The 22,871-nt window shown below is 37.8% G+C and overlaps 1 protein-coding gene across 16 annotated transcripts in view; it reads right to left on the bottom strand.

Annotated features, from left to right (window-relative positions):
• Positions 1 to 727: 727 nt before the first annotated feature.
• The window catches only part of MYCBP2 (MYC binding protein 2), a 282,822-nt gene continuing 260,678 nt past the window's right edge, over positions 728 to 22,871 (bottom strand). For 14 of the 16 annotated variants that reach the window (XM_023186011.3, XM_026446684.2, XM_026446688.2 and 11 more), the window contains 12 exons: positions 22,523 to 22,619; positions 21,150 to 21,269; positions 19,089 to 19,190; positions 18,150 to 18,278; positions 17,657 to 17,789; positions 15,969 to 16,072; positions 14,662 to 14,850; positions 13,405 to 13,512; positions 11,951 to 12,160; positions 8,173 to 8,280; positions 7,364 to 7,529; positions 728 to 1,561 (listed from right to left, as the gene is read on the bottom strand). In XM_023186011.3, coding sequence (XP_023041779.2) covers positions 1,446 to 1,561; positions 7,364 to 7,529; positions 8,173 to 8,280; positions 11,951 to 12,160; positions 13,405 to 13,512; positions 14,662 to 14,850; positions 15,969 to 16,072; positions 17,657 to 17,789; positions 18,150 to 18,278; positions 19,089 to 19,190; positions 21,150 to 21,269; positions 22,523 to 22,619 — 1,582 coding nt within the window. In that variant the 3' untranslated portion in view covers positions 728 to 1,445. Of the gene's footprint in view, positions 1,562 to 6,314; positions 7,277 to 7,363; positions 7,530 to 8,172; positions 8,281 to 11,950; positions 12,161 to 13,404; positions 13,513 to 14,661; positions 14,851 to 15,968; positions 16,073 to 17,656; positions 17,790 to 18,149; positions 18,279 to 19,088; positions 19,191 to 21,149; positions 21,270 to 22,522; positions 22,620 to 22,871 lie in introns of those variants that run through there. The other 2 variants (XM_026446686.2, XM_026446691.2) reach the window with 2 other exon arrangements.

Raw genomic sequence — 22,871 nt, 5'->3', positions numbered from 1 at the left:
CAAAAAACTTTTGCTAATCTGATGTATGATGAGTCAACAATCAATAATTTGGCAATTTCGTGACTCAAGTGTCAAAAAGATGTACTTAAACACACCGTTGTCTATAGAAAATGAATTAAAAAATATTGATTTTATTACTTTCTATATATTTCAAAAAGGCCTGGGTGCAGTGGCTCACGCCTGTAATCCTAGCACTTTGGGAGGCCAAAACGGTGGGGATTGCTTGATCCTAGGAGTTTGAGACCAGCCTCCGCAACATGGCGAAACCCCATCGCTACAAAAATACAAAATTAGCTAGGCATGGTGCTGGTGCATGCCTGTAGTCCCAGCTACTAAGGGGGCTGAAGCTGGAGGATCGCTTGAGCCCCAGTGGAGGCTGCAGTGAGCTGAGATCACACCACTGTACTCCAGTCTGGGAGACAGTGTAAGACCCTGTCTCATAAATAAATAAATAAAAGTTAAAAATGCTGCTAGTTAAAATAGAAGTTGATTTCCTAAATGTTTTCTTCTGTCTTCGGTATGAATACATCTACCTATGAATATACATGTGATCATCTGCTTAGGGTTCAAGATTCCAACATTGCACTTCATTACTATTCTTATTTTTCCTAACAGTTATAAAATTTTTGATTGTGTTGTGTTAGTAAATTTCTTTCTGAGGAAAACTAGACTTTTAGACCTTAAAGGTTTTTAAATTTTGTTTCTCAAACAACACCTCCCACAGTGGTAGACTTTATCACTGTATAAAAATGTACAGTGGTTTTATTGACATGTACATTCCAATATGTTTACAGCTGCAAGATAATGAGGCACACTCAGTATTGCACTTCATTAAAATTTCAGGCTCAAACTTAACCTAGAAGTTTAAATGAAATTGCATTTGTAATTTAGTAATTCTTATACAGGACAAACATTGATATCTTTATATACAGTGTGATACTTATTACATTTATATGCTGTCCTAACACAATTTTTTTTTTTTTAAATAACAGTCTAGGAAATAAACCAGAATATTCCTCTTTTTATCCCCACCCGTGATGCAATTGTACAGGATTACAAAAAGGCAGTATACAATAAACAATGATTATTTTTCTTTTTTGCTTGAAAGCCACCATCGTTCTTAGCCCATGGGCATGGCGATTCTTTTATATCAATTATCTATAAATGTCCAATGCTTCACAGGCCAATGACGGTAATGGCCACATGCAAACACCTCACAAGTTTGATGTCATTTGTTCAAAAGAAGATAAACCAAAATAATGGGGAAACTTTCCATAGCAAGAATTATGTACATGGTATTTGGCATCCTTCTTGTACTGTGAATGGTTCATTTTCATGGATGTAAAAATGGTCCCGTCCTTATCCTGAGCAGAGTTTAAACTTCACCGCATCCTCTTGGGGGATGAAGGCAACTTTTCTCTCTGTAGACAAAGGATCTGAGTGTTCTAAAAAGTGTGGGCATTTCTGCACACTCCACATCCCAGAGCAAACTCTTCCCCAGTGGGTGGATGAACAACATGGAGTGGACATTCAGTTCCTTCTAACTGCTTGCCTTTGGGACCTGTATAAATTTGAAGGAGGCAAAGGAAAATAATGTTTTAAGAATACACACATATAAATCTTACAGAAATATAAATCACTGATAGGTTATTTGTATGACTGTGGTTATACAAATGTAACACTTAGAAATTTTTCTTCTGATCACAAAAGTAAAAAATGTTCACTATAAAAAATTCAACATAACAGAGGTATGTATAATGGAAGAAGTGACGGGATCTCTTACCATATCCTGCCTAGAGAGGATCACTTTGAGCTACAGATCTTTTTTCTATTAATAAATGCATTAGATATATCATTTTAAAACAAAGAGCAATGAACAAAAAAGGTCACAAAACCCCTCAATTTAGTCTGGCAGAACATTATTTTTCTGAATAGAAAACAGGGAGATTTTTTGTGTAGAATATTCTATAAGTAAAAACAAATTTAAGTTGAAAGAAACCATGTTTTCCCTTTTATCTTCACTGATGAAAAAGCATACACTGGTAAAATGGGAAGGCCAATGATTCCTGTAATTTTTAAAAGTAGCTGAAGGATATTAGCAGGAAAATGAAAATTGATCAGGTTAAAAATATGAACAATATTATAAAATACAAAGTGGAAAAAACACTTTGGGGAAGATATGAATTTGTTGATAATAATCAAAGTAGGCCTATAAAATGTACCCAAAACAGTATTTTAAAAAAGATAATTATTATATTAACGTGCTTCATGTCATGGGTTTCCTATCATTTCAAAAAGATTTTTAGTTTCTTTAGAAATGACGAGGCTTAATTTGTCAGGAAAATATGCTAGGCTTATACTTGAAAGCAGAGTCCCTATTTAATAGTAGATGAAGGAATAGGAACTGTGCATTAGTTTTCTATAGCTAGTTTTCAAAATAATAAATGTAAATTCTGATTGTGCTTGAGAGAAAAATATCACGCGATTGGATGGAATGAGCTTACACTGATCAATGAGGAATGACATCTCATTTACTTTACCTTTTCTGGGTTGAAAACATCTCTGACATAAAAGAAGGAAACCACGATGGACAAAAGGCTAGCATTTATAAAGCTCTTAGCCTGCACAGTATAAATACTCAATGAATGTTGGCTATTACTACTATTACTGAACAACCACAAACTGAGGCCTGATCTAGAGAAATAAAAAGTAAGTTCCACGTAAGAGTAAGACCAAGACGTGAGAGTAAGTGTCAAACTGAAGACAGCTAATCTCAGACAGAGAAGTCAACTTCAGGTTAGAGCTAACAGGCATAAGAGTAGCAATGAGTGCCACCTCAGACAAATGCAGGCACAGACCCAGGATGGGTCAGCACGGGAGGATGCCAGAGGTTTGCTAGAACGTTAACTATTCCTGTTAGAAAGTTCAGTAGCTCCTGCTTCAAATCACACTGCAGATTGGTGTCCACCCCACCAGTGGGTGGGGGAGAGTGAGCGGGATGGGGACACTCAATGGCAGATCTAGTTCAGATACACAACATATCAATGGTGGTGACACCAACTGTAGCCCTTGGGTTTTTTCAAGGAAAAAAACAAATATTTACTGCATGCCTAAGGTATGAATGGCATTGTTAGGTAATTGGGATTAAAGATGAAGAGTGCATGGTTCCCATCTTCGAGGTGTTCATAATCCAACATGATGGTGAGAAATAAAAATAGTGAAAACACACCTGCAAACATTTGAGTGCTTACTACTGAGGCACTGTTCTAGTATATCAACTACTTAACTGCTTAACAGTCATAGGAGGCAGAAACTATTATCCTCACTTTGTAGATATGAAACTGAAGTAAAATTAATTTTTCTGATTCTTAGATTCCTCATGTTTAAAACAGGCACAGCAATACCTAACTCATGGGGTGCCGTGAAGATTAAGTATCCTGGCACGAGAAGGTAGTCAATAAAAATTTTAGAAAGAAATGGATTAAAGGGATTATGCTATGGTCTCAATGTGTTTGTGCCCCTCCAAATTTATATACTGACGTGTTAATGATAGGAGTTAGTTTGCCTTAGGTAGATAGCAAGGGAAGGGTCCCCACAGAGCCCCAGGTCCACAGGTCAGTGCCTCATCCCCAAATAACATAAAAAACAGCCTGGGGAAAAAAAGTCAAGCTGCAGGCACCGATGAGGGAACTAGCACAGGGCACTGTGCCTAAAGACATGCCCACGGCTGCACAGATAGAAAAACCTTCAATCAGATAAAGAACAAGACCTGAGATAGAAATGCCTTTATTCGGCCGGGCGCGGTGGCTCACACCTGTAACCCTAGCACTTTGGGAGGTTGAGGCGGGCAGATCACGAGGTCAGGAAGTCGAGGCCAACTTGGCTAACACGGTGAAACTCCGTTTCTACTACTAGTACAAAAAATTAGCCGGGCGTGGTGGCGGGCGCCTATAGTCCCAGCTACTCGGGAGGTTGAGGCAGGAGAATGGCGTGAACCCAGGAGGCGGAGCTTGCAGTGAGCCGAGATTGCGCCACTGCACTCCAGCCTGGGCGACAGAGCGAGACTCCGTCTCAAAAAGAAAAAAAAAAAAAGAAATGCCTTTGTCCTTTGTATAGTCAGGGGGCTCTCTCCTTTTGTGGGCATAGGCATAGTGGGCTCCAGTGGGTTCCTGGGCCAAGGTGCCGGGCCGAGCTGAGTCAGGCTCTATCCAAGACAGCAGGCAGACTAAGCCCATTCCTTCCCCTTTCCAGTCCATAAAAACCCTGGGCCTCAGCCTCATAGGGAGCACCCCGTTTGGGTCCCCTTCTCTGCTGGCAGAGAGCTTTCTTCTTTTGCTTATTAAACTTTCGCTCTAACCTCACCTTCGTGTCTGTGCTCCTTAATCATCTTGGAGATAGGAAAAAGAACTCCAGGCATTATCTCAGTCAATGAGAGACTATTATATCTTGGTGCACTGCTGAGACTATAACAGTAACACCAATGTTATGGTGTTAGGAGGTAGAGCTGTGGGAGGTGATGAGGTCATGGGGTGGAACCCATGAATAGGATTAGTGCTCTTCTTATAAATGAGACCCAGGAGGGGCCCCCTGCCCTTCCACAACAGCAAGAAAGCGCCACCTATGAGGCTGAAAGTGGGCCCTCACCAGACACCTCATCTGCTAGTTACTAGACCTTAGACTTCCTGGTCTCCAGAACTGTGAGAATAAATTTCCACTGTTTATAAGCTACCGAGTTTACAGTATTTTGTTATAGTGGCTTGAATGGACGAAGACTGATTATCTAAAAATATTAGAATTAACAGGGTTGAGAGTGGTTAGAGAATTGCTTCTTCTGTCCTTCTAAGTAAACTGTATATGGCCATCTTCCCTACCCATATCCCTGTGGGATCTCCTTTATTCTATTCCAGTTCTCTAAATGAATGGATGAGTTCGAGGGATGTGTGAGGCTGAGAGAGTATACCTCAATCTCAGTGTATGTTCTTAGGCCAGTTCATTAACCTCCCTAGCCCTCAGTTTTCCATGTGATAACATAGGGATAATACCCTCTCCTCGTAGGTTGTAAAAATTGAGAAAATATGTGTGAAAATGCCCAGGACCGAGGTCATTCCTTCCATCTGCTGACTTTGGCTCCTGCCCTGCCTCCCTCCTGTGATTCCTTTGTGTTGGCTGCCCCGATCCTGTGACTGTACCAGGGGAAGCCTGACCCTCCTCTCTCAGGTACTACCCACCACTGAGTTCTCTGAACTTGTTTCATTGTTAACTTCCTTATTTTTAGCATACTTGTTTCTGTTTCTTAACGCAGAGGAAACTTTAAGTAAAATCTAGATTTCCCCTGAAGACACTGCTTGCCTTAAATCTTTCTCAACTGGAGGCTGGTTATCTCCCAAGCTCCTCCAGTCATATGGTTACAACGTGTGACTGATTTTTCTCTTGGTTCCTATCTCCAGACCACAACCTACAACTTTCATTCAGTAATTGCCCTTCTTCCAAGCTCAAGTCATCTAGAGTCATCTAGAATACTGCCCTTTCCACACTCCCTTCACTTGCTGACCTCCAACACATCATCCCCTCCCTCCATACATGGCTCACATCTCTATTCTGCCCATTATCCTACATAACCTTGGCTTCACATCATTCTGACCTTGCTTCCTTCAAAGCCTGCTACTTCTATTTAAAAAAAACAGTATTTAAGGAGAAACAGTAAAACAATTTTCGACATGAGCAAATGGTAAAAAGTAGTCATACTTGAAAAAACCCTACTTATCTTTATTTTGAAATGGATAGTAAATGTTTCACATGGTTTAAAATCAAACTGTTAAAAATGATACAATTGGAAGCCACTTCCCCAGTCTCTACCCTCATCCTTTTCTTGTTTTTCCCAATAGTTAATCAATAGTATTAGTTTCTTGAGTATCTATCTTTCCAGGGGTTTCTTTATGTAAATATGACTAGATAGTCTAATTTTCCCTCTTAAAAAAGGCAGCATACCACATACCCTGTTCTGCAATTTGCTTTTTTTTTTTTTTTGAAACAGCTCTGTCACCCAGGCTGGAGTGCAGTGGCGCAATCTTGGCTCACTGCAACCTCTACCTCTCAGGCTCAAGCGATTCTCCGGCCTCAGCCTCACAAGTAGCTCGGATTACAGGTGCCCGCCACCACGCCTGGCTAATTTTTGTATTTTTAGTAGAGATAGGGTTTCACCATGTTGGTCAGGCTGGTCTCGTACTCCTGACCTCAAGTGATCCACCCACCCTGCTCTCCCATAGTGCTGGGATTACAGGTGTCAGCCACCCCACCCCACCCGGTCTAATTTGCTTTTTTCATCTGCTACTATCTCCTATATATCTTTCCAAATCAGCACACAGAAACGCCATCTTTTTTTTTTTTTTATTGATGCATAGTATTAGCCACTACCCTACTGGATACTAGCATTGTTTATACATTTTTATTATCACAGCAATGCTGTAGTTAATAACCTTGTTTATTTGCCCCTTTATATTGTCCTCACATTTGTAGCTATATCCCTGAAGAGGGAGTGCTGAAGGGTTGATACACTGGTAATTCTGAGAGGCACTATCAAGCTGTTTTCCAGAGAGGTCTGTCACTTGCACTCTGATAAGCAACAGATGGCAGTATATGTTTTCCAGCTTTGACAACATGGTATATTGTGTTGTATGTACGTGTGCATGTATTTTCACTAATTTCAGATACATCATATGTAAAATTCTCTCCTATGGTCGCATGGACCTCTCTTTCCACTTCTTTCACTTCCGTGAAGCCTGGTATTCCACCTCACTGCTGCCAGCAGCCTCCTGTCCTCTTCCAGTATTTTTAGCTTCTGTTTGGTTTCATACTTCTTTCCCCTCAGCCTGCTTTTCATAGACAATCATTTTTCCTGTATTCTGAGTGGTTTCTTTAATTCCCTTGACTTACTGATGCTCACTACACTGCTGATTCCCAGCCATTCTAGATTAAATCATTTGTTCATTCTATGGCAATGGTTCCAGGCTTCATTAAAAAAAAAAAAAAACCACTGAATCCTTTTAAATGGTTCTGTAATATTGAACTTCATATGACTTTTTAGTGCGGAACAGCCATCTTTTCACGAATCCTTAGTAGACTGCATTCTCACTCCCCAAGAGATCTGCTCCGTCAGAGCTAACTCCTCACTCACGATGATCAGCTTGCTTCCTACTCCACCCAGAAAGTCATACGCTTACAAGGATCAAGGAATTCCTCCTGCTTCTTTAGGCTACTTTGAATTGAGTTTCTGTCACTTGAAACAAAGAGCGTTCATATTAATGTTTACATAAAACTACGGTATATAGATCATAATCGTGATTTTAAAATATTGAAAGCATACCTGCAGGACAGTGTGGTAGTTCTTCCTTAGGAATGCTAGTCATTCTTTGAAAATCATCATGACAAGCATTACAAAAATGTGTTGTTCCAAAACAGAAAAAGACAGCCACTGAACAGCAGTAGCGACATTTATATTCCAAAAAGTCTGTGCCATGTTTGGGACACATCTATATAGCAAAAGAGAAGAGACAGACACAAGATCATAGTGAGACTGTTTCAATCACACTTAAGATAGGCATATACATAGATAGCTCCTTAATTCATATTTTGAGGGCATACATAACTCTAAAAATTGACTGAAAAACTGATGATACACGTTTGAAAACTAACAAATAAATATGTGGCTCTGCCCAAAAGGTCTGGACAAAGATCCAGGTTCTAATCCCATTTCCATCATAATCTATCTGATTTAATAAGCAAGCTACTTAATTTCTTTAGGAATGTTTTATGGCCTGTCAAACTGAAAATTAATGAAACTAACCTCTCTCATAATTTCACAGATATACTGCGAATATTTCACTAAGGATGGGAAAACCTAAAAGTTTCACTGCAGGTTTAAGAAACTAAGAAAATAAGTAAATTTATTACATTGTTTAACTATGGTGATCATTTCATGGAAGACAAAATTATAAAATAATTACCCAAAGGAAATAATATATATGAAATAATGTGAAAAATTATACAACACTGAACAAATATCAGAAAATACTGAGGAGAAAAGCCTGATTTACATTCCCACCATATTATTGTTTAAAAAAAATATTATTTAACATTTCTAAACTGTTGTTTCTAATAAAATGTCTTGCCTACCTGAGCCCTGGAAACATCAGAACAGGCACCACAAATGAGCTCTCTGGGATCATAATCATCTCCCTGTCCAGCCTCAGCATCACAGCGAGCTTCACCACCAAAATACGCCTACGGAGAAAACACATCTAGATTACAGCAGGAAAAAATAAAACTCTGGCATGGGAGATACAGTATGGGCACAGTGAAAGATCAAGGGGTTTTAGAAAATACTATTATCTACTAGACCATCCTTTGAAATGCCAAGTGCATGCCCGTATTGCTGACTGTATGTAGGGTGGATCAGGGTAAAAAATAAAGCTATTTCTTCTTTTTCTTTCTTCCCCTCCTTCCTTCCCTCCTTCCATTCCTCCCCTTCCTCCTCTCTCTCTGTTTCTTTGAGATGGGGTCTCACTCTGTTGCCCAGGCTGGAGCACAGTGGCACAATCATGGCTCCCTATAGCTTCAACCTCTTGGGCTCAGGTGATCCGCCCAACTCAGCCTCCCGAGTAGCTAGGATCATAGATGCACACCACCATGCCTGGCTAATTGTTTAATTATCTGTAGAGACAGGGTCTCCCTATGCTGCCTAGGCTGGTCTCAAATTCCTGGGCTCAGGTGATCCTCCTGCCGTGGCCTCCCAAAATGCTGGGATTATTGGCATGAGCCACCATGCCTGGCCTAAAGCGTTTTCGATTCTCAAATGGATTCACGCTTAAAGTAGGGAGACACATTGTCCTATTAAAACAAAATGACAAAAAAGCATAATATTCCAAATAAATATCAACAGAATATTAAGTAGTAAAAGGTATGCTTTTTTCAGGGTCAAGTTTGAGAAATTTTTCTCATTTTGAAATATTAAAATATATATTCCCTTCTACTGTTTTAATAAATATGCTTAGCAATTCTCAATTTATAATACTGTAGAACAAAATATGCAAAAGTAATTAGTATAGAATCGTAATTCCAAGGCTAATGGGAAAGAAAAAAGTATTTTTAAGCATCTTGTGATCACACACTTTTTAAGCAGGAAAGGCAGGCTGGGCGCGGTGGCTCGCACCTGTAATCCCAGCACTTTGGGAGGGTGAGGCAGGCAGATTCCTTGAGCTCAGGAGTTCAAGACCAGCCTGGGCAACATGGCAAAACCCATCTCTATCAAAAATACAAACAAGCAAACAAATTAGCCAGGTGTGGTGGCGTGGACCTGTGGTCCCGGCTACTCAGGAGGCACAGGTGGAGGGCTTGTTTGAGCCCAGGAGGTGGAGGCTGCAGTGAGCTGAGATCATGCCACTGCACTCCAGCCTGGGTAAAACGTGAGACCCCATCTCAAAAAAAAAAAAAGGTAAATTTGGTAATTCTTTTCAGAATACTGCTCATAGTTATAAAGTTATGCAATAGGCAGGAACTCAACAATTTCCAATACAGAGAATTGAATAGAATTTGAATAAATAAAATTATCATGAATAAATAAAAATATCATGATGGGTGATTTATCTGTATTTTGCCCTGGGCAGGGAATAAGTGACACCAAGGAACTGGGACAATTTGCATGCACATCATGTCTCATAGTCAAAAAGCTATGTCCGGATTGGGAATAAACAAACTGAGTCAATATAAATCTATTACCTATACTAGAAAAATAGGTTCAAAGACAGGATCCACTGATGCAGAGGTTATAAACGGTCGTTCACCAGCTAAACCTAACCCTGGAAGTATTTTGGTTTGTCTTGGGGACTGCTTACTCCAGCTGTTTCACTTTTCTATATCCTCTGCTTGGCTTCCTAAACATTTGATTGATACCCTGAAATAGCACAATATTCATTTATAATGTTTAGTACATGAAACACACAGAAATATTATTTTGTTATTTGTAACAATACAAGTTTCATAAATGTACACTATTGGGTGTGTGCATGTATCTATCTGCCTTTCTGGCTATCATCTCGCTACTTAGACATCCATTCATCCTGTATTTTCTTTTTGCTACACTGGGGGACTATGCATCTTTCTCATGTAGTTTATTCACTCTCCACTTAACTCTGTATCTAATAAGTGCCAAGTACTAGAGATGGAAAAATGAAAAAACATAGTCTTTGTCCTCAAGGAACTTATCAAGTGGTGCAGAGTGATAAGTGGTCCAGTAGTCATGATGCAGAATAATAGGCGGTACTATGCTACTCAAGGAACTTATCAAGTGGGGCAGAGAGATAAGTAGTCCAGTAGTCATAATGCAGAATAGGCAGTACTATGCTAGACGCCTGCAAGATACCAAAATTATGTGGTGGTGTTGATGGAAGTGAGATGGAGGCATGTTACAGAGGAGGTGAAACCTGAGCTGAAGGCTGAGGTATGACAAGACAGATTAGGCTCTGCACGACAGCATGTGTGTATGGGGCTGGGGGAGCCAGGTCAGAGTAAAATTTGCAGGTGGAGGTAGAGAAGAGCATCCTTTGAACAGCAACAGACTGTGCAATGGCAGGGGGGTGTCAGTGGGTGAGCAGACAGGGCTGAGTCTGGGAAATGCAAGTTATTTGGTATGTTGTAGCAAATGTACAGCAAACGATAGCATCTTCGGAGATGAGACTGGAGAGGGAGACTGGGCTACAGTATTATAAGTAGAAGAATGATACAATTAGATTTCAGATCTAGAAGTATTAATTAGCAGCAGTGTAAGGGATGCAATGGAGGAATTACGGTTCTACACACAAGCTCAGGAATAAGGCTACTGTAATTACCAAGGAAAATGATTAGGTCTGCTGGAGATGTAATGGAAAGAAAAAAGGACTCAAGAGAGCTCTGGAGACAGAATTGATAGGATTTTGTCAATAAAGATCAGAGACTGGTAAAGACATTTTTTTTTTTTTTTTGAGACAGGGTCTCACTATATCACCCAGGCTGGACTGCAGTGGCATGAACACAGCTCACTGCAGCCTCAACCCCCTGGACTCAAGCGATTCCCCTGCCTCAGTCCCCCAAGTAGCTGAGACTGCAGGTACATGCCAACCTACCTGTCTAAATTTTGTAGTTTTTGTAGAGATGGGGTTTTGCCATCTTGCCCTGGGTGGTCTCAAACTCCTGAGCTCAAGAAATCCACCTACCTTGGCCTCCCAAAGTGCTGGGATTACAGGTGTGAGCCACTGTGCCCGGCCAAGACTGATGAATATAATACCTGACATGTGAACTCTGAAATATGTGTGAAAGATCTAAATGTCTGGTACGCAGTTGGATATTTGTAACTAAATCTCAAAAATTTTGGAAGGTCATAGAGGTATATGTGGTAGGTGAAGGTATAGATGTAAAAGAGGTCACTCAAGGTAAGAAGTATTTATTAAGTAGGCAAGAATGGAGCTCTAGGAAAACAAATATGTAAGGGGTAGGTTAAAAAAAAAAAAAGAAGTAGTTAAAGATAATTGACCAGGAAGGAAGGAGGACAGAAAAAGAGAGTGTTGTCCTGGAAGCCAAGGAATTAAGAGTTTTAAGGAAGGAATGGTTAGCAGAGTCAAGTGAGAAAAGTTTATTAGAGAAGGAATTGCCCTGGGCAAACAGGTTATTACTGATGGGAAGTGGCTTGTATACAGAAATACTGTATGTCTCCAAAAGTTTGTTCAGGTTAAATAAAGAATCTCCAAACAAGTTAAGTAAACAAGTTTTACTGGAAACATTGGGAAACACTGTACCGAGCTATCTTATTTTTAACTTCAGGCTTAAGATGGAATAATTAGGTATCACTGTACAATTTGAATTCTTAATCATATAGGTAAGCTCTAGTTTTTAAAACTTCTCAGTATAATTTATAGCATACCTTTCTGCATTTGTAGCAGACATAATATGCGTATCGATTCATTGCATAGCCAGCTGGGTCATTATAAAACCTCACACCAGGAGTTGTGATAGCTTCACTCTTATGCAGACCTTCATATTCCAATCTCATTAAGGCTTTTCTTCTGACATCCTCATAGAGTTCTTTTATTGGATCAAGTAGGTCTTTTAGTACTATGTGATTAATTTTGTTCTGCAATAAAAAATGAACATTCTTTAGAAGAATCATTTATCAATCAACTCAACGAACACTTACTATGCACCTAAGTGCCAAGCATTGTGCTAGAAGATAACCACAGAGCACACATATTCTAAATAAAATGTCATTTGAAAAACATCCTGTTAAGTCTTTAGAAGCCTATATTTTCCCAAGAGCAGGGAAAATGGGGCAAACGGGACACAGAGCACGAAAATTCCATTTTATTAGCTTTATATTTCCTGAGTCTGAAATATATCTCCTGTTGCCCTAGCTATTGTGGAAATAAAGTTACCTTGCTGCCACAAATAAGACACACTGTCTCTCTCTGTGTGCGTGTGTGTGTGTGTGTGTGTGTGTGTGTGTGTGTGTGTGTCTAATGCTTCCTTGAGGGGAAGGCAGAACGCCAGGTGACAGAAGTGAACAGGTAGTAGGTGCTATAAAACCTTCATGTATCTATTAATATTTGTGGCAACATACAATAGGGGAGAGCAAAATACTACAATCTTTTTGATTATTTCTCAGTCTATCTAGACAATGATTGTACTAAGTCTTTCCATATTATACCCTTCATATTAGTTTGCAAATATGAAGATAAGAAAATAGGAACAGCTTAATAGAACAAAAAGGAAAGAGGAATTAATAGGGAAAATACTGCCACACTCTTTAAAAAGAGCTTTTTGTTAATCATTATTAGCTTGCCAAAACAACTTCCTACTTGCTGACTACCTTTGCAGAAACGTGTCAAAATGCCAAGAACTTTCTCCTTGTTTTAACTAAGCTCTAAAAGAATCTGTTCTAGTGGTACTGAGGGTTCCAATTTCACTCTTTAACGGCAGGTATCAGTTTCTACAAACACCAGAGGATCATTCAAAATTTTTAGTAGTCGTTGTCATGTTATGTCAACTGACCTCTCTGGTGGTCTGAGAGTAGAGATACATGCCCCTTAATGCATCACGATGTTTAAATGAACTTTTCCATGTAATATGTTTAACAGAGTGTAATCAGTTTTAAGTGGACAATTACTGTTTTGAGATGCATTATAACAGAGAGATTATATTCTCTCTCTGTTTCTCTCTCTCTCATTCCACATGAATGAGAATGGAAGAAATTGCTAGTGACTGGTGTGTAAAACGTAAACTGGAGAGGAAACCAAGAAATGGTGACGTATGTTTATTTTGAAAGGTGAAAAGAAAGAACAAAAGAAAAAGAAAGTACATGATTTCAGATTCTTTCCATACCTTACAAATGGGACAAGATATAAATCCAAATGTTATCCTTGGGCCAAGCCATCGATTTTCTAAAACTCGCCGACAGCACTGTAAGTGGAATACGTGACTACAATCCAGCTTAAATAAAGAAAAGAAAAGAAAAGAAAAGGACATAAGCAAATATAATAATGATCAACAGTTGAGTGACTGGGAGATTATTTAATGCAAGGCACTACTTAAAGAAGGTAAGAGAAAAATCAAGAAATTTACTATAATGAAAATTCAATGGGACACTGAAATTGGGACATTATTATTTACTAAATTTCATTATAGTAAATTGGGACACTATTAACTAGGCCTTCGGCTTCTCCTACTTTTTTACCATTCATATATTAATGCCACCTACATAAAGTAAGCCAAGTTAGGAAAAAAGTAAAATTATTCAATTTTGTATCTCACAGAAAGAAGAAGAAATTACTGATTTATGATTTTGTTTTGGAGACTATTATTATCTTGGAATCATGAGAACTGAAAATATAAGCAACGGGTAAAAGTTAAAAAAACTTATTGAGTGCACAGTAACTTATATATGTATAAAAGTATTTATCATTATGTATAGATCAATTATATAATGTTGTAAAAATACTATTCTGGATTTTGGAAATTAAGAAGAGCCTTAGCTATTGGGGGATAATCTAATAATCCCCCCCCCCCCCGAACATTTTATACATTCTGTTGATTATAGAGGCTCACACAAATTCACAAATTAACGCTGAGCATGCAACATAGGAAGCACAGCATAAAGAGGCAGAATTTGCTCCTCATTAGCCTGGTAGATGCATAGATTTAAAGAACACTTCTGCCTAGCGATATAAAAAAAAATTTCAATCATCTGCTTTTTTTTTTTTTTTTTTTTTTGAGACTGAGTCTGGTTGTGTTGCCCTGGCTGGAGTGCAGTGGCATGATCTTGGCTCACTGCAAGCTCCATCTCCCAGGTTCATGCCATTCTCCTGCCTCAGCCTCTCAAGTAGCTGGGACTACAGGCGCCCGCCACCATGCCCAGTTAGTTTTTTTTTTTTTTTGTATTTTTAGTAGAGAGGGGGTTTCACTGTGTTAGCCAGGATAGTCTCGATCTCCTGACCTTGTGATCTGCCCGCCTTGGCCTCCCAAAGTGCTGAGATTACAGGCGTGAGCCACCGTGCCTGGCCTCAATCAACTGTTTATTTGACAAATATATTCCCCATGTTAATGTCTGGATACATTCAATACTTTAAAAGCTGAGGCAACCTGAATGGCTGGTGCTGCTGACAGTGCTTCGGTGAAACATATCATACACATGTCATCGGCGTCTTGCTTCAGGCTTGTGGCACTTTTGTCACAGCCGTGTAGACAGGGCAGACAGTGCTCTTCGTTTTTAACACCCCCGCATGGATGGCCACAAGGATGCGTCTTACTACAGGCTATCTTGGCATATTCCTGTTAAAGATGAATTACAATGTTACACAAGTATTTAAAAAGGCACACATTCTGGTAATGTTCCTTATTATATAAATTTCCACAGATTATTTCCCACAGGAAGTATCTATGCAGGCCAAGTAACAACAAAGTAAAGTTATTTCTAATCTTTGTTTGAATATAAATTAACAAAGTCTGTTTTTTTGATGTGATTTTTAAAAAATGCCACTCTCTATAAAGGGAATGTTGATAAGTGAATTATAATTTCATCTTTGTTATCATGCACAGATATGAAGCAAAAAGTTCCTGGCTGGGAGTTGTGGCTTACACCTGTAATCCCAGCACTTTGTGAGGCTGAGGTGGGCAGATCACAAGGTCAGCAGTTTGAGACCAGCCTGACCAACATGGTGAAACCCCGTCTCTACTAAAAAAACAAAAATTAACTGGGCGTGGTGGTGTGCGCCTGTAATCCCAGCTACTCAGGAGGCTGAAGCAGGAGAATCACTTGAACCTGGGAGGCGGGGTTGCAGTGAGCTGAGATCACGCCACTGTACTGCAGCCTGGGCGACAGAGCCAGACTCTGTCTCAAAAAAAAAAAAAAAAACGCTCCCCAATGTATAATTTCCCAGTCACCACTCCCTGCATCACCGAAACGTGTTTTTGTTTTTTGTTTTTTTTAAAAAGGCACCTCTCACTCTCTGAGCATATCCACATTCTTATTAAATGAATTGAGAAACCAAAAACATTTGGACAACATAGAATATGTTTATATATGTTCAGGACTAAAGAACTCTTAGATGTCGAAAATGTATTTTAAGGAAATAAGTGAATAATGTGTGTAAGGGATAAAGGAAATACAGTTCATAAATTTTTAATTGTTTCTAATACAAAAGTAGACATTAAATACATATGATCATGGTAACTGAGAAACACATAAAAAGAGTGTGGTTTGGGCTTGAGAGCTTTATTTGACCCATTCTCCAACTTTGGCAATGCATTTGACGCTTCACATAGGTAATACATTCATTTAGGACGTTGAAGTGACGCTGAGCTATAACTCTTATCTATATGAAGTAAAGGTGTCACAGGGGAACATGGACCATTGCTCAATGGGATAGCCTGTGTCACTATATACTCACCTGGCAATCTGCATCAGAACAAACACTGCCAACAGCAGATAACTCTGTTCCACTCCTGGAACCACAGAAGCGACATGCTTCTGAGCTACTTGTGGTGGGTTTGCCTAGGTTCAAGCAGAAAAATAAAAATCCTTCTGATGGATATGTTTTCTACATATTTTCACAGAACTAAATTTTAAAAAGCAAACTAGGTTTGTATCAGTTGCTATCCTTGGTAAATCAGCCTGACAGTTTTAGAATGGAAGGTTTCTAAGTTGTCCTAATTATAAAGTAAATAATGACACACACAAAAAAGAAATTAAAGACCTATCTGAAGCCAAATACATTCTTGACTAACATTTTTTTCAGTGAAAGAAACAGACTAGACTTCTAGTCAAATTACCAGACTGAGAAGATGTGACAAGCCCCTGACTCCAAATGCACAATACCATTAAAAAAAAAAAAAAAAAAAACAAAAATTAAATAAAACTACACAGAAGTTAGGGAAATCTTTAAGTATCTTTATATAACAAAATTATAAGGCATAGTATAAAGCCTATCATCAGAGTATGAAACTTGAAAAACAGAATTCCTACCTCAGGAACTCTGCAATTTGAAAAGGAATTTAAATATGTTTGAAATACTTAAAGAAGAAACAGAATCCATAAAACAAGAACAGAGCAATAAGAAAAAGAATGTGAAGATTTGAAAATTACTGATCAAGCTGATTTTTAAACGCAGATATAAAAATCTAACTATAATTAATATCAATTATTGAATTCAGCAATATTTACAGAAAAATCTATTTAAAAAGGATAGTTTATATTATGACTACAAGGATGGTTAGACATTAGAATATTTATTAATGTAATATATAGCACTGACAGATTATAGAAGGAAGAAATCAGCTATAAGAAAAGTAGGTCATGCTCTTGCAGCATGAAAAGTCACCCTAGAATTCAATTGATTCAGATTTACACCTAACTCCAACATTGGAAGTTTGTGTCAGTCAAATGACAGACTGCAGATGTGCTGAAGACTGAGAATTTTTAAGATTCAACATAACTTTGAACTAGGAATATACAAGATTTACTTTAGAAAAACAGCAAAATGAAAGTTATGTTTTAGAGATAAAAATACATTTAACATACATAAGTTACTTTTTGTTTAATGTTTATTCATTTTTGTTAATTACTTTATTGCTATCAATGGAAACAGTACCATTCACAAAACCTTCAGAGCATTAGGTCTACAAAAATCTCTAAAAATATCATAAAATCATACAACCTTATAATAAATAGAGATCTTAGTGATCAACTAGTACAGCAATTTTTATTTTGGGGGAACAACTAGCAGAACTAGAAGGGAATTATCAATAGAAATGTATTTTATCTATGGAGCCCCATTAGTTGTGACCCTCTCACTTTATAAATGAAGTCAATGAGTTCCAGAGAGGTTAAGTGACGTGCTCAAGGCCACACAGCTAGTTAGTGGCAAATCAGATTTTTTGACTTTTGGTCTAATGCTCTCTCCACCATAGAACACTCTATATATTTAGTAAATATAATAACGTAGACAGTGAACAATGATGTCATAATTAAACATCAGAATACCACTCAAAATTATTCACAGTTTAGTTATAATCAGTCAGCATGGTTTAATCTTTTTTGTGGGTTTTAAAGGCATGGCTCCATCTTTAAACCTTTTACCTGTGTGTTCTCGGAATTCCACCATTGCCTTCATTGTTTTAGAATCTGCTAGTGCCATCAACCAGAACAATTTGGTTCTACCACAACCTTCATGAAGGTCAACCTTTATAGCTTCTTCTTCTTCTTTGAAGACCTATTATTTCATTAAAGAACAGGGAAAAATATGCTTATTTATCACACTGAAAGGGGGAGTATAAAATTTAATTATTCAATAATAATAATGATTTTCATTTAAGCACCCTAAGAAGTTTTGAATATTTCCAATCTTCTCTTTAATCTTCACAGCAGTCCCTTTTTTATAAATGGAGAAATTCAGTATTTCTAAACATAAAACAACTTGCTATTGACAGATGGTAAGTGAGACAGCTGTGAACTCAACCAAGGTCTTTGATTCCAAAGTCCACTTTCTCCCCCTACAACACCAAGCCTTTTTCACACATTTATTTCAAAATTCACTGAACATATTTTATGCTCCAGAGACAAAAATCTTCACCTGTCTTTGATGAGTTTTGGTTCTTCGATGAAGGTGAAGGAATCGGTCACAGTCTGTACATAAATTTCCACAGACATTGCATAAAATGATTGCTGCTGTTTCACCATCATCATGGTTATCACACATAGGCTAAAATAAGACATTTCCACATGTTACATTAGATTAACAAGAAAGTCCCAGACTCTCAGACAAATTGAATGTAATTTATTTACAAAAATAAACGGTTATTCTGAAGTCTATTAAGAATTTAGAATCTAAATATTAGATAGAAATTATTGCAAATGTACCTAACTATAAAAATTATCTCTCAAAACTCCAAATTCAATGATTAATGCACTTCGCAGGTTCAATGATTAATACAATGAACAGGTATACTTTGTTACTTAGAGACTTAAGAAATGTCTGCCCCATTATGTATCCAAACATTCTGTATGCCAAAGGAATAAACTGTTTATTTTTGAAACTTGAACATTAATAAGAAAATGGTGAAGGGGCCTACAGAAAGTTTTCCCTTCTAGTGAACTTAAAGATACCCATCAAACCTACTTAAGTATATATGTGAACAGGTGGTGTGTCATGTTGCCTGTGTTACTGCTTTATTTCCTTCCTACTATAAGACTGACTACATTTTAGGAAAATATCTAGCCACTGAATCAGACTCTAAAAATAAATTTTGATATGATGCAAACACGACTCAGAGAAGAAGAAGAAAGCTCTTTTATACACCTAAAAGCCCCTGAAGTTTCTATATACTATGAAGACGGGATTCTCAGTGAAATAGACTTGTGAGATGAACTTGGCCAAAGGGACACAATCTTTCAAGAGATCCACTAACTGTGTACATTGATGTGTTTTTTGTTTGTTTGTTTGTTTTTAAGCCAAGCTAAAGCTTACTGTAAAGGAAAGCAAGATACATTTTTACAAAAATTCTGATCTCACCATTTGTTTTTGTTGTCCATCCTTTCCCATCCATCTCCCCGAGGAGAGACGATCTACGTGGTCCTGATCAAGAACACACAGGGATGCGAGAGCAAGCCAGAGCTGTTGAAAGGGAAAGCTGTTACACTACTGAATTTTCAGGAAAGACTTATGAAATGCTGACTGTGACACATCACAACAGCTCAATAAATGCTGGTTGATTTTGAAACACATAGATACTCAGTGGCACTCAAGTTTTCCTGATGTGGTAGCAGGTATACACGATCACTGTCCTATGTGCCATGCATACAGAAGGCACTCAGATATCTATTGAACAAGTGACTTTTCTCTGATGAACCCCCCTGTCTTCTGACAAATAAAATTATCCTTTATTGGTCTACTATGTAAACAACATATGAATAAATGAATTGGCATATTTAATATTTACTGTACTAATGCCTTCTGCATATTTTTCCATTTAGTCTCATCTGACTGAAGCATTAAATGCCAAAGAAGGTGATACAGCAACTGCTAAATTGTGTACAGTCCCATGAGTATCAGGTACACATTCAATCCTTCTAGATAATAAAAGTTCCTCAGAACTCAGAAGTCTTTGTTGCCTCAGAAGGCCTAATACTATACTCAGTGCACTTTGTCAGAAATACATAAACATCTAACAAGCTTTAGAAAACATTCTCAAAAATATGGCTGGGCACAGTGGCTCATGCCTATAATCCCAGCACTTTGGCAGGCCAAGGTGGGTGGATCACCTGAGGTCAGGAGTTTGCAACCAGCCTGACTAACATGATGAAACCCCGTCTCTACCAAATACAAAAAAAATTAGCCGGGTGTGGTGGCACATGCCTGTAATCCAAGCTACTTGGGTGGCTGAGACAGGAGAATCGCTTGTACCTGGGAGGTGGAAGTTGCAATGAGCCAAGATCGCACTATTTCACTCCAGCCTGGGCATCAAGAGCAAAACTCCGTCTCAAAAAAAAAAAAAAAAAAAAAGAAAAGACAACTGTTCTCAGAAATTATTAAAAATTTCTGAGGTTTAAAGGGTAAGCTTCAGTTTTATATAGAATGATATATCCCCTCATTAATGAAGAATAGAAAATGACTTAACTAGCTCAACTCTAAGAAGCACATGTGTCATTGGATACAGAGAGCAAGAGATGTTAAAATAGGGACAGAAAAATAGAAAAAGACAAATAATGCATGCAAGGAGGAAGGGGAATGCAGACTGAAAGAAAGCAATACATGAGTGGTGGGAAAGGATTACTGTCAAAAATACCTGCTTCAGGTGTCACAGATTTAATAGTAAGATGGCATAAATTGACTCTTTTTGCCCTAGGGATATACAGTTTATCTTCTTTTTCAGATTTCTGAGGATTAACATAAGCAATTTTTACTAGCATTCACTTCTTCCTAATGTTATCAGACTGCCCTGCTTCAAGAAAATCTCAAATCTTTTCTGGAGGCATATGGGACATGAAATCTAGTAGGTTAAAACTTACTATAAATTCTTCATCTGAAGAATGCAATCTCATTTCCTCAGAGATTTCCAACCTGACCCTGCCCTGGACAAACACTTCTTGCTTTTTAGAAGTAAGACCTATAAACCCTCTAAGTAAGTTATAAGGCTCTACATTAGAACAACCAGGCACAGGCAGGGGTCTCGTCTCCAAAGGACCTTTGGTCTATCACAGCATAATGCCGACACAAAACTTACTGTGGTAAACTACAGTAAACAGATCATTAGAAAGACAACACACAAACAATATTGTTTGTATAACAGTATACATTATACAAAATTGTATAATGCAATTAACCTTTTCTAACCAGTGTATCGTTGGCTTCCTAAACAATAACAAAAACAAGTGACACAGAACACATAACAGTGAGAAGTAATGACTAGTTCATAATATAAAACCTCTTTATACTTTTTCAATAAATACAGTCTTTGGTCAAAAAATAATTACATTGACTTAGTGATTAAAATTTGTTTAAATCTATTACTGAAAAAGAACATGCAATGACACAGACCAAATTTAAAACAAAACAAAATAAAGCAAAACCTACTCTAGTTGTTGCAATACATCTCACTGGAGACCTAAATTCTTCTTCCATCTTGGTCAAGGCAATGATGGTTTCTGCAATAGCATTTTTTGTCACTCGGGACCAAGCTTCTGACAGATGACCCTGTTGAGCAGAACAGAATATTTTAATAAGTAACCAGAAATATATTACCATAGTAAATTCTTTTTTCTTAAATAACATCTCCTATCAAAAGCAAGTATTTGTTTTTAGTGAGACCATGGAATTTTAGATCACGGGCACAGACTTTTGAACTAAAATTTCTTTGCGATCCTATGCAAAATTCAACTTCTAATCATCATTTTGATATTTAAAAATAAATAAATAAATAATAAAGTGCTCAATACTCTTTTCCTGGAAAGTCAAGGGTAATTCCTCTCACATCTTATAAAAATGTAACAGAAATACTAAGGTTATCTATGTTTGAGCATAAAATTTACACAGTGAAGCTAACTGCTTTAGATGAGTATTACTGGAACCTAAAATATAAACAGGTTCAAACTACAACTACCTTTATTTGCTACCTTGATTTGTAATGAACAAACATTTAGCTGTCATATAATTTAGGTGTTCCTAAATATTACTCCTAAATATTTTAATCCAATGAACACCCTGAGAAAGTCTGCTTGCCACAGAGGGTGAGAAAATGTCCATGCTATTGGGAAAAGTGATAGAATTTCATTTTTCCCCCAGAAAATCCTCCCACTTCTTATATCCACATGATTTAAGGGGCGGTTCAATTCCCCCTCCTTGTCCAAGCTGCCTTCTGTTCCTTCTGACTCTACATTCCACACTATCTTGGCCTTCTCAGGCTGGTCTCCTAGAAATACAATAGAATGTGTGGAAAATGTCAAGGAGCAACTAATCAGAGCCAGGCATGCTGTAAAGTAACTCCCTGACCTCCACACTCCCAGATCTCCTTTGGAAGCCACCATCTTAAGACAGAGGGCATAGGACATTAATAAAGAAGAATAAAGAGTTTAAAAACCATGAAGACTGAGGAGAATGAGAAACTTCCACTTCCGAGAGCTCTCTTCTCCCTTTTTTCCTTTAGGTTTTTGGAATCAAGTTCTTTCTTAGGGTCTGAAAGGGCATATTTTATTTTACTAGATTTTAAAGTCAGGTAACAATTCTCACACAAATTAACTGGAAAATTGGAAATGAACATGGTTTACATAAATGACAAATTTGTCACTCACTGAAAAGCCAAACAGCATGATAATTAACATACTAAAAATAGTCTTTAAGTAAAGTTACACTAATCTACATCTCCTATCAATTCAGTAGAGTAAGCTGTTCTATCAGTCAGATTCCTGCTGCACTTCCCTGCCAAAACAGTCAGAAGAATGGGAACTTACTGCTGCCATATCCTTGATAAGTTTAATGATGATCTCGGAGATCTGGGTAGGGGTTGAGCCCTTCATCCACCAATGACTTTCCCCTCGTCGGAGATAACTACAAGAAAAATTAGCATTTATAAAGCCAATACATTATCAGTAGCACTAACAAATGAAAAAGATAAAAATGTTATTTCAGAATGCAGCATTTTAGATTTTTAAGTGACAATCAATTAAAACATTTAAAAAGAAAATTCATTAAACCATCACCCCAAATCCCAAGACAGCAGTTAAAGCAAGTGGAGTTTCCAAGTATTTCTCTGTTTGCACATTATTTCTGTGTGCATCTTTTAGAAGTACAGTCCAGGGA

The sequence above is a fragment of the Piliocolobus tephrosceles genome, chromosome X (genome assembly GCF_002776525.5).
Source record: "Piliocolobus tephrosceles isolate RC106 chromosome X, ASM277652v3, whole genome shotgun sequence".
Lineage (NCBI taxonomy): Eukaryota > Metazoa > Chordata > Mammalia > Primates > Cercopithecidae > Piliocolobus > Piliocolobus tephrosceles.
This window is presented reverse-complemented; position numbering and strand designations above follow the sequence as displayed.